This window comes from Pan troglodytes, chromosome 8 (assembly GCF_028858775.2).
Source record: "Pan troglodytes isolate AG18354 chromosome 8, NHGRI_mPanTro3-v2.0_pri, whole genome shotgun sequence".
Taxonomy (NCBI): domain Eukaryota; kingdom Metazoa; phylum Chordata; class Mammalia; order Primates; family Hominidae; genus Pan; species Pan troglodytes.
The window spans coordinates 28,831,315-28,844,115 of record NC_072406.2 but is presented as its reverse complement, the minus strand read 5'-3'; the positions used below and the strand labels follow the sequence as shown (position 1 = coordinate 28,844,115).

Below are 12,801 nucleotides of genomic sequence, written 5' to 3'. Positions count from 1 at the left end.
AAGAATGGTCATGTTTCTTCCCTTTCGAATAATTTACAATCATAAAAATAAAAAGTCAGGGTTGAATTTAAAAGGGATTTTTAAAAGGCTTGTGCATGGAAAAATAAATATAAAAACACATATGAACACATATACGTTCAGAGTAATATCTCATGCATTCATATATACTTCTGGATGCATATAAATATTTACACATATGAGCTTCTAGAAAATTGATACTTAGATATTCCAGATTATAGAGATGAGCTTTTAGGGAACTTTATAGGATTCATGACCATAAATCATGAAATATAGCGGTAAAATAAGGAACAAATTTTGTTAAAATACAGTGCATGAGGTTAAAAAGTGTTTTTAAAAATAAAGGACTCTGGAGGCTGAGGCAGGAGAATGGCGTGAACCCGGGAGGCGGAGCTTGCAGTGAGCTGAGATCGCGCCACTGCACTCCAGCCTGGGCAACAGAGGGAGACTCCATCTCAAAAAAAAAGAAAAAAAGAAAGGAGCATCTGGAAAAAATTGATGGTGACAGCGCTAAAACTAGCTAAGTAATGACCAAAGGAAAGAAAAAACCGGAAGACATTCTAAGGGAAGCCAGAAAGGCCAGGTCCATTTCAAAAAGCTTCTGAACAGGCGCATGCCCAGTCATCAATATTTCCTGTGATGACATGTATTTCCTTTCCTGTTCTCTTATTTCAGTTTCCATTGAGGAATATCCTTGATAAGAAAGAAATAATTATTTACATGTCCAAATCTAACTATGCAGGATTGAGATTCCCTCTACTTAATTCACTACATTTTGGCTATTTTAGGCATGTTAGAAGTTGTAGAAACTCTTTTAAAGTACAAGTTACAAGTAGTAAATTCCTGGTCCTAATGCCCTACAGACTTTTGATAACAATAGCCTTGAAATCAACGTGTTGGCCTGCCTATAGATTACAACTGTACCATGAGATCCTATTGGACAATGAGTTAGTGAATCATATTGGATAGAAAGCACGATAAGCCACTACTAGAATTTTCTATTTTGTGAACACTAGCATTGCAATATCCAGTGAGACTGTGACCAGAAATGCAATTTCCCAATTTACCTAGCCTATTATAATAGGATAATTTGTTTTTATTATTATTTTGTTTGAGATGGAGTCTTGCTCTGTCACCCAGGCTGGAGTGCAGTGGCATGATCTCGGCTCAATGCAACCTCCGCCTCCCGGGTTCAAGAGATTCTCCTGCCTCAGCCTCTCAAGTAGCTGGGCCTGCAGGCACGCACCACCATGCCCAGCTAATTTTTGTGGTTTTAGTGGAGATGGGGTTTCACCATGTTGGCCAGGATGGTCTCGATCTCTTGACCTCATGATCTGCGCACCTTGGCCTCCCAAAGTGCTGGGATTACAGGCATGAGTCACCACAACTGGCCATAATAGGATAATTTAAAATTAAGTTCCTCTTAAAGAGCATAACAGTGGAAATGCTTATTGGTGGCCCAGAAGATGACATCTACAAAGGTCATCTTGCACTGCCCCTTCTTCCTCAAGGTGTCACCTTTTGGGAATGACAGACCTATCTGCCTTCATACAGCACGAGGGGGCAAAAGAGAGACACGTTATTGCCTCATGGGAAATTTGGAATATAGTCAAAGATAGAGATTTTATTTCTTCAAATGAAAGTGAGTCATAAAACCCAATAGAGTAGCCAAAAGGGATGTTACTCCTGTTGATCTTACTAGACAATCACAGTGCTATTTGGTGTAAGAAAATAGACAGAAATATGTTTAATAAATTACTTGAACAACATTTTAAAAATAAACATAAAACACACATTGATCATTTTTAATTTAGAAGGTTCTAGAGAAAATAACATAATATCCTGAATTGGTTATTAAAAAATATTTCAGGAATGATAACGTTATAACATTTATGTATTTTGATCGTTCTAGGCAATGCTGATCCGGAAGGCCAGGGTTACTGCCAAGCAGGATTTAGTCTGGATTTTTATAAGGTGAATTATTTTGGTCTCGCAGTTCCTAATATTTAATCTGATTTTTTTTTACCCACTGCCTCTCACTCCCACACCCCAAAACCACCACCACCACCAAAGAACCAAAGAATCTTGAGGAACATACCTAGCCTCTTTGGGCAAATGCTTTCTAAAAAAATTTTTCCATTCACTTTTTATTTTTATGTAAATAATTTATGCACATAGCAGCCTATTAAATAGTAGAGAAATAGACATGATAAAAAGCAACAGCCTTTCTTCTGATCCTTTGTGGCAATAATTTTTTAAATGAAAATCTAAAAAACTCAGTAATGTTTCTTAAAAAGATCACATGAATCTATTCATTGTTTTATTTGTTAACTGTAATTGACCAGTTACATTTAATATTAATATTAAAATTCATATATCCTTTCACAAAATTAAAAAGAGATGTTCAATAAGAATGTAGCGGGAAAAGATTCTGTGGTTTTGAAAATAGTATAGAAAAATTTCATCAACGTATAAACTGTTTACTGTCTTTTATCGTTCTTTTTATCATTACTTTTTTGTTTTTATATTTTCCACTGAGAGTTAAAGATATGAGGCATGAAAGGTGAGGATGTCAATTCATGAGAAAATGTTTATATTTGCTAGTCTGGAGTGTTTGCTCTTTCTCCTGAGAAGGGAGTGGCACTGGGGATGTATGGAAAAAAATAGGCATTACTATGTCCTTGAAATAAATTTGAACAGAATTTTATTTTTATCACGAAGGCTCAAAAGACCATGTCTGCAAAACTGCACAGCATTAAACATGTTGATATTTTGCTTATGAGGCAGTGCCAAAAAACAGAATTTATCTCTCTCAAGGGAGAGAGTTCAACTTACCTAATTGAGTCAAATTAAAATTATTTAATATGATAACACACTAAATAATTGAAAACAAAAGTGGAAAGAAAATGAACTGCAGGCCTCAGAAGGATCTCTTTTAAAAATTGCTTTTTATGTGTAACAAATTGTTAGAGCAATGCTTATTAACAATGATTTATCACCCTTTAAAAATGTTTAGTATTTCTTTTCCAATTATGGTTGCTGTTGCTGTTTCTGTTTTGTAGAATGGAGACCTTATTGTGGGAGGACCTGGGAGTTTCTACTGGCAAGGTATGTTCTGTTGGCAGACAAGAAAAGCACATTTGTTGTTACTAACAGAAGGATGGACCCAGAAGTAGTGTTAAATGTTTACTTTCTATTACCTTAATTTTATATCCTTATTCATAGTTTCTCAAATGAAGCGTTATTTCTTTTTTTGCTTTTAATATTTTATTTTAATTGACAAAACAATTGTACATATTTATGGGGTACATGTGATATTTTCATACATGCATATGATGTGTAATGATCAAATCAGGGTAATTAGCATAACCATCACCTCAAACATTGATCATTTGTGTTGGGAACATTTTAAATCTCTTCTAGCTATTTAAAAATATGCAATAAATTGTTGTTAACTATATTCACCTTATAGTGCTATAGAATGTTAGAACTTATTCCTCCTACCAGGCTGTACTTTTGTGTACATTAACCCATCTCTGGCTATACCTGAATCTCTATTCATCCTTGCCTCTAGTAACCACTTTTCCACTCTCTACTTCGATGAGATCAACTTTTTTGGCTTCCATGTATGAGTGAGAACAAAAGCATCATTTCGATTTGTACTCTCATTTGTTTTCTGTTTTTTTTCTGAGACAGAGTTTCACTCTTGTTGCCCAGGCTGGAGTGCAATAGCACGATCTCGACTCACTGCAACCTCCACCTCCTAGGTTCAAGCAATTCTCCTGCCTCAGCTTCCTGAGTAGCTGGGAATAGAAGTGCCCACCACCATGCCCAGCTAATTTTTGTATTTTTAGTAGAGACGGGGTTTCACCATGTTGGCCAGGCTGGTCTCAAACTCTTGACCTCAGGTGATCCACCCGCCTTAGCCTCCCAAAGTGCTACGATTACAGGCATAAGCCACTGCCCAGCCTGTACTCTGTAATGTAAATAATATTTTAAAATACTCTTGTAACTTAACAATTCATTTCTCCATCAACAATGTGTTGAGGCTCTGCCAACCTCTGTGGTAGAGGCTGGGGACACAATGAGTAAAAACAGACATTGTTCTTACTGTCATGGAGGTTAATATCTAGAGAATGATAACAGGCATTAATCGAACTCTCACAGGGTTACCCAAGAAACCCCAACTGTGATACACAATCCGAAGCAAAGGCATGTGGTGATGGGGCTGGGAGAAATTAGGAGGCTTCTCCTGGGTGGCTGTGGATAGGTGTGTTTTGTCCTCTGACCACTGGCTGACAGGGTGCTGGAATACAACCTGTGCTCTGCTTACGGAGCCATGAACCCAGGTACAGACAGCATCTGCCGAGAGGAAATTACGTCTTCTAATTCTTGCTAAGGTGCTGCATAGGCCAGCAGCAGCGCAAAGTTAACTTGGAAAGCAAACAACCCTGAACTGAGATCTGGACCTTACCTAGGAGTACCTAGCTGAAGAGAGGAGGGAACCACGTGCAGATGTTCTGTGGGAGGCAGGAGGGCAGCGTAGGTGAGAACGGAGGAAAGTCAAGGTGACCGGAGTTAAGAGAGTGAGGGAAGAAGAGCTTGGGTGGTATGGAGTGGCCCGCTAATTTCACAAAAGAATGGATGATGTGAAATTAACATTATTATGTTAATAAAAAAATTTATCATAAATTTTTATGATATTTTTATCATAAATTATGTTAATTTCACATCATCCATTCTTTTGGCTGAAAAAACGTTGGAAACAAATGATTTGCTGAAAATTTACCATAGCAATGGCATATAGAAGCATTAGTCTGAAACATAGAAATTTAAAATTTTATTCAGGTTTCACATTGAAGGCTTGCAGTCCATGCTAAGCAGTTTTGTCTTTATTCTACAAACTATGGAAAACCACTGGGGGATTTTAAGAGTTTAAATAGATGGCTTTAGCTAGAGTAAGAAGGTGTTGCTTGTCCTGAGTGTAGTGACAAACTATGAAGTGAGTTTAAGCACGGAGTGCTACAATCGAATTATGTTTTGAAAGGATCATTCTGGCTGCGTTACAGAAAATAGATTGAAAGTTGGCCAAGGTGAAATATCAGCAAAGCAGTTACAAGGTTGTTACAAGGATATAAACTAATTTTAAGTTTATAAGGTAAACAAGCTGTATTAGTTTCAGGTAAAGATGTCTGTTTCTTAGAGCGATGATGGTACTGACTGTAAAAGAAGAGAAATTTGAGAAATACTTTGGAGGCAAAATAAGCAGCCTAAATGATGGGTTGGATATATGCTGGTAAGGGAAGAAAGGTGGTAAGGGAGTGTTTCTGACGCCTACTACCGAATGGCTGTAGGTGGGTGCCGCTCACTGAGATACAGAACACTGGAAGAGGACCGGTTTAGAGTGGCCTGGAGAGGGAAGATGATGAGTTTACTTCTTGTTCTGTTGTGTATGAAAATATTTGAGATACCCAAAGGGTTTCACCTAAGCATTTAGGGCTTAAGCCCAGAGACCATCTAGAGTGAAATATAAATTTTCATCACTTCATACTGGTGATAACTCAGTCCATGGGTATAGATGGGAGGCCTAGAGAGAGAATACTGAGAAGATTCTGTAATTTGGGCTATAAAGTTTAGGATAGAGTAGAATCTGAGATTAAGAGTTGAGGGAGGAATTTTTTTAATGGAAGAAACTTGATCATGTTTAAAAGTCATTGAGAAAGATCCAGGAGAGATAGATTTATGATTTTTTTTTTTTTTTGAGACGAGTCTCACTTTGTCGCCCAGGTTGGAGTACAGTAGCATGATCTTGGCTCACTGCAACCTCTGCCTCCCAGGTTTAAATGATTCTCCTGCCTCAGCCTCCTGAGTAGCTGGGACTAAAGTTGCATGCCACCACACCTGGCTAATTTTTGTATTTTTAGTACAGACAGGGTTTCACAATGTTGGTCAGACTGGTCTCAAACTCCTGACCTCATGATCCGCCCACCTCGGCCTCCCAAAGTTCTGGGATTACAGGCATGAGCCACTGCGCCCAGCTGATTAATGATAAAATTGTATATAAACTTAATGTTAAGCTCAGTTCATGCATATACAATTATAAACATCAAATAATTAACATTTTGGTATTTAAAAACTACTCTGCAAACTGAAAAACTATATATTTTGCACAACAGATGGCTACAAAATTAAAATTATATTTACGGAAGGTTTTCTTCTAATTCACTTGGTTAATTTCACATAATCTATTCTTTTCCTTAAACTGAAAAAATGTCTGAGACAAATGATTTGCTAAAAATTTGCCATAGCGATGGCATATAGAAACATATGTTTGAGACATAGAATTTAAAATTTTATTCAGGTTTAAGATGATAATGTGTATAGACATAGCTAAGGGAAACAGCAAAGACAGTGTGTATGTGGGTTTGAGGAAAGAGGGTATTTAGCTCTAACCCAGAGACAACTGGCAAATTCTACAGACAGTGTTCAGAAACTCATGTGTAAATACCATGGTCTTAATATCAGAATAGTCATTTCAAGTCCCAGTCACTTGGCAATATTTACGATCTAGTTTGACAGTTTCATTCTTTTGTGGACTTCCAACAGAAAGACTGTGGGAATTATGTGTGAATTCCCAAAGACTAATTTGGCTTTCAAATTAATGTTAAATGATAGTCTTTTGAACGCATTTCTTCAGTTTTCTCCCAAAGAGCATGATATCACACTTTTGCCTTAGATGTCCATGGTAAACATGGGAATGCATAGAAATTGCAGCGGAAATTGCTGGTTGTCTTTTAGATACTTGTCTACCCCAATGCAATCGTATTTCAAGACTTCTGACAGTAACTTTTGAGAGAGATTAACCAAAGTTCTTATCACGTCAATGTTGGTGCCCATGGATTTCTCTTTTGCTGAATTTTGGATCTCATTGGACCTAGCTGCTTCCCATTGTCCTAATTTTATGCTCTCTCTATATTTTAGCAAGAAAAGCAGATGGCTCAAAGAGTTTGCAATTCCTTCATTTAACTTAGCTGATATATTTTATCATCTATTAATCAGATACGTGATTTAGATTGAATACAGTATCTATACTTTGCAAGAGCACAAAATGTTTTATTAGAATACCAAAGGAAACGTTGGTTGTAATGCCTGATATCCTATTAGCAAAACCATATGACCTTAGAGAATGCACTGTAGCTCTTTGGGCTTCAGTTTCTCCACCTAGAAGAAGCTATATTTGACCAAATGATCTCAAAGCTTCCTTCCAGGTGGAATATTCCAGAATAAAAATTACATCATGGCTGGGCGCTGTGGCTCACACCTGTAATCCCAGCACTTTGCGAGGCCGAGGCAAGCAGATCACGAAGTCAGGAATTTGAGACCGCCCTTGCCAACATAGTGAAACCGCGTCTCTACTACAAACACAAAAAATTAGCCAGGCGTGGTGGTAGGTGCCTGTAGACCCAGCTACTTGGGAGGCTGAAGCAGGAGAATCACTTGAACCCAGGAGGCAGAGGGTGCAGTGAGCTGAGATTGCACCGTTGCACTCCAGCCCAGGCAACAGTGCGAGACTCCGTCCCAAAAAACAAAAACAAACAAACAAAAATTACATCACATAAATTTTACTTGCAAATTTGGCCTCCACTCTTGGATACTTTTATCATTTGGAGGTGGAGTGTGTATGTTGAAAGCAGCAGGAAGACCAATAAAATATTGTAGTTTATCTCAGGTCTTCTGTCAGAATGGAAAGTTCTACCCAGCTGTAACTAACTCGCCTTGGAGTTGGAGTGGCAGGCAGGAAAATTCATCATCAAAAAAGCAAGCAATTCCACCATAGCTTTCAAGGGAATGTGTGTCTGCTCATGGAGGGCCTGCCTCTTGCTTTCATTCAGTTAACGTATTAATTTGTTTAAACACAGGGCAAGTGATCACTGCCAGTGTTGCAGATATCATTGCAAATTACTCATTCAAGGATATCCTCAGGAAACTGGCAGGAGAAAAGCAGACGGAAGTGGCTCCAGCTTCCTATGATGACAGTTACCTTGGTAAGACCCATTGCCCAAGACATCTGCGGTTTTTCAAAAGACAAGCATAGTAAATGTAGATGCAAGTTTTATCCCTGACTTATCCGATGTTATTTGGCATCTTATACAAATGTTCTCTTATTAGAGTGGACTCGATTTTTCTTTTCTTTTTAATACTGCTATTTTTCCAGCCGTGATGTGTAATACATAATTTGAGCAGCTATTTTGTTGGCTCCATAGCAGTTTTTTGCACATGAACTATTTCACCAGTAGTAGATACTATGTATTAGCAGGGCTGCTACCAGTGTGACAGGGACAGGATGATAGCAGCCTTCTTAGTTAACAGAGATGCACAAGAGAAGTTTGAGTTGCTGGAATATTCTCAAATTATATTATGCACAAACCACACAATGTCATTTCACCACTACTGTTTCCCACCTTTGGTATCCTAGTGGCCATCTGATTGCTTGATGAATTTGAAAAAGAAATGTAGCTATGTTTTGTCAATGGAGCCAGCACCTCACTTTAGAGCTAAACTAAAGTGTGGAAAACCATCATGAGGTATTAGGAAGTAGGTCTTACTGGGGACCAGAAATAGCAAAACCTGAGCCCAAAGGAAATCTTTCAGAGTATTCTGTCTCATTATTTTCAATAAGCAGCTCTTAAAATGCAACAGCCACCATTTACACTCAAGGTGGATTATGAAGTATCCATGCTTTTAAAATTGACCTCAGAATATCTCCCTCTTTTTTTTTTTTTTTTTTTTTTTTTTTTGCTATGCTCCTACTTAAGTAGTAGATAATCTATTATGCACTCAGGACTTAGTATAAAAGTGTTCCTTTTGGTGTGATTAATTTTTCCCTTTATAGAATCTGTAACTTTTATAATATTTGTAGAGGTTTCTAAATAAAGCAGTACCATGGCAGCCCTTTCACCTTTTTCTAGATATAACTCATTAGGTTAAGTCATTAAGTGTGATTAGTTTGTTTCTTTTTCTTTAAAACAGGATACTCAGTTGCTGCTGGGGAGTTTACCGGGGATTCTCAGCAAGGTGAGAGAAATTGTTGAGTTTAAATCACTTATAAAGCATGGGGAAATGGTAAAATGGCATATAAAGTTTTTTCTATCAATGTGATTTTATTTGCTATACAAAAGGGATATTAATGGAATCCCAGAGTGCCTATATTTTGTAGAAAAAATACTTTGATACAGCATTTTAAGTCTGAAAGAATTTCGTAAGAATGAATATCAACTTTATAAAATCTAGTTAAGCAATAAAATATTAGGGCCATAATCCCATGTTATGAATGAAAAATGTAGATGACTAAATGCCATACTGTTAGTGACAGATCAAATTTGTGAAATTAAGATCCCTTCATTTCTAGTACCTCTCATATTGGACATATCCAAAATTACTCTCCCCAACGAACTCCAATCCAACACCCCAACCTTACTTCCTTTTTCCTCTTTTAACATACCAAAACCCCAAATAACAAAACAAACGAATCCCTATCTCCTGTATATCCCTTCTGTCCTGTCTTCTCTGCTTTGCTGTGGCTGTTGCCTACCAGGGCTGATGGACATGAAATAATGAACACGGAATACCTAATTAAATTATGATAAGTGCTAGGATAAAATTCTAAACATAGAGTAAGAAAAGCTGTGGTGTTAAGAAAACGGAGCCTGGGATGATGACGGTGGGGGGTCAGACAGACAAAGGGCCAGGGGCCAACTTCTATATTCTAAGGTGTGTAGAAAATGCGGGTGTTCAAGGACCTCAGCTTGACTGCCAGACTTTGATAGTGAAACGAGATTGGCTTCAAGAAAAGTCTGGGCTCAGCTCATATCCGGTTTTACGGGTCATGGAAACAATTCTTGGATCTATTCAACATGCAGGGGAGAAGACATGAAAGGTTTCAGCTGAGGAGTAAATATAATCCAATCATGCTTGTAATCTAAAAGAAAAAAAGAGAACAAATCACACTGGCTGCCTATGTAGATTTGATTGAGATGAGAATAAGGAAGAATGGTATCACATATATCACTTTTCTCTCCATGTCTACATCCTTGAAGGCAAGATCTATGTATTGTTATGTATTGTTATTATTTATCTCTTTTACAAAGACTAGACCGTGTGTTGTTCATAATAGATTCATATTGGAAACAGCTTGACAGAAATAATTTGAATCTTTGGAGTCAAGATCCACATAGGTTCAAGTTCTGACTTCACACTCTCTATTCCTTAGGCTATGACAACCTCTCTGGTTCTTATTTGCTCATCTTTAAATGACACTAATATTAACTAACTCAAAATAATGTTCTGAAGATTGCATGAGCTAATGCATGAGAAATACTTAGATACAAGGCAATAAATGGGAGCTTTCACTCAACGGGTAATATTTATTGAATGAGTCAATCACCAATCAGTATTTACCATTTTCCATCTTGTTTCATATGAACACTGACTGCATTTCACTAATGCAAGTGGTTTAATTCACAAATAATTAAGAGTAAATGCAGTTGGGAGCCAAGATGGCAGAATAGGAACAGCTCTGGTCTACAGCTCCCAGCATGAGCAACTCAGAAGATGGGTGATTTCTGCATTTCCAACTGAGCTTTGAAGAGAGTAGTGGTTCTTCCAGCACGCAGCTTGAGATCTGAGAACAGGCAGACTGCCTCCTCAAGTGGGTCCCTGACCCCTGAGTAGCCTAACTGGGAAGCACCCCCGAGTAGCGGCAGACTGACACCTCACACAGCCGGTTACTCCTCTGAGACAAAACTTCCAGAGGAACGATCAGGCAGCAGCATCTGCGGTTCACCAATATCCGCTGTTCTGCAGCCTCTGCTGCTGATACCCAGGCAAACACGGTCTGGAGTGGACCTCTAGCAAACTCCAACAGACCTGCAGCTGAGGGTCCTGTCTGTTAGAAGGAAAACTAACAAACAGAAAGGACATCCACACCAAAAACCCATCTGTACGTCACCATCATCAAAGATCAAAGGTAGATAAAACGACAAAGATGGGAAAAAAACAGAGCAGAAAAACTGCTAAAAATCAGAGCACCTCTCCTCCTCCAAAGGAATGCAGCTTCTCACCAGCAATGGAACAAAGCTGGACGGAGAATGACTTTGATGAGTTGAGAGAAGAAGGCTTCAGACAATCAAACTACTCCAAGCTACAGGAGGAAATTCGAACCAATGGCAAACAAGTTAAAAGCTTTGAAAAAAAAACTAGACGAATGGATAACTAGAATAACCAATACAGAGAAGTCCTTAAAGGACCTGATGGAGCTGAAAACCAAGGCACGAGAGCCACATGATGAATGCAGAAGCCTCAGTAGCCAACGCGATCAACTGGAAGAAAGGGTATCAGTGATGGAAGACGAAATGAATGAAATGAAGCGAGAAGAGAAGTTTAGAGAAAAAAGAATAAAAAGAAATGAACAAAGCCTCCAAGAAATATGCGACTATGTGAAAATACCAAATCTACATCTGATTGGTGTACCTGAAAGTGACAGGGAGAATGGAACCAAGTTGGAAAACACTCTGCAGGATATTATCCAGGAGAACTTCCCCAATCTATCAAGGCAGGCCAACATTCAAATTCAGGAAATACAGAGAACGCCACAAAGATACTCCTCCAGAAGAGCAACTCCAAGACACATAATTGTCAGATTCACCAAAGTTGAAATGAAGGAAAAATATTAAGGGCAGCCAGAGAGAAAGGTTGGGTTACCCACAAAGGGAAGCCCATCAGACTAACAGCTGATCTCTCGGCAGAAACTCTACAAGCCAGAAGAGAGTGGGGACCAATAATCAACATTCTTAAAGAAAAGAATTTTCAACCCAGAATCTCATATCCAGCCAAACTAAGCTTCATAAGTGAAGGAGAAATAAAATCCTTTACAGACAAGCAAATGCTGAGAGATTTGATCACCACCAGGCCTGCCCTAAAAGAGCTCCTGAAGGAAGCACTAAACATGGAAAGGAACAACCGCTACCAGCCACTGCAACAACATGCCAAATTGTAAAGACCATCAAGGCTAGGAAGAAACTGCATCAACTAACGAGCAAAATAACCAGCTAACATCATAATGACAGAATCAAATTCACACATAAAAATATTAACTTTAAATGTAAATGGGCTAAATTCTCCAATTAAAAGACACAGACTGGCAAATCGGATAAAGAGTCAAGACTCATCAGTGTGCTGTATTCAGGAAACCCATCTCACTTGCAGAGACACACATAGGCTCAAAATAAAGGGATGGAGGAAGATCTACCAAGCAAATGGAAAACAAAAAAAGGCAGAGGTTGCAATCCTAGTCTCTGATAAAACAGACTTTAAACCAACAAAGATCAAAAGAGACAAAGAAGGCTATTACATAATGATAAAGGGATCAATTCAATAAGAAGAGCTAACTATCCTAAATATATATGCACCCACTACAGAAGCACCCAGATTCATAAAGCAAGTCCTTAGTGACCTACAAAGAGACTTAGACTCCCACACAATAATAATGGGAGACTTTAACACCCCACTGTCAACATTAGACAGATCAACGAGACAGAAAGTTAACAAGGATACCCAGGAATTGAACTCAGCTCTGCACCAAGTGGACCTAATAGACATCTACAGAACTCTCCACCCCACATCAACAGAATATACATTCTTTTCAGCACCACACCACACCTACTCCAAAACTGACCACATAGTTGGAAGTAAAGCACTCCTCAGCAAATGTAAAAGAACAGAAAT

At 38.3% G+C, this 12,801-nt stretch overlaps 1 protein-coding gene across 3 annotated transcripts in view; it reads left to right on the top strand.

Annotated features, from left to right (window-relative positions):
- Nucleotides 1–12,801, top strand: part of ITGA8 (integrin subunit alpha 8) — a 212,455-nt gene that overhangs the window by 44,469 nt on the left and 155,185 nt on the right. For all 3 annotated transcript variants that reach the window (XM_507671.8, XM_054660790.2, XM_016962719.3), the window contains exons 5-8: nt 1,931–1,992; nt 3,081–3,126; nt 7,938–8,063; nt 9,049–9,093. In XM_507671.8, the coding sequence (XP_507671.2) occupies nt 1,931–1,992; nt 3,081–3,126; nt 7,938–8,063; nt 9,049–9,093 (279 nt within the window). The remainder of the gene's footprint in view (nt 1–1,930; nt 1,993–3,080; nt 3,127–7,937; nt 8,064–9,048; nt 9,094–12,801) is intronic.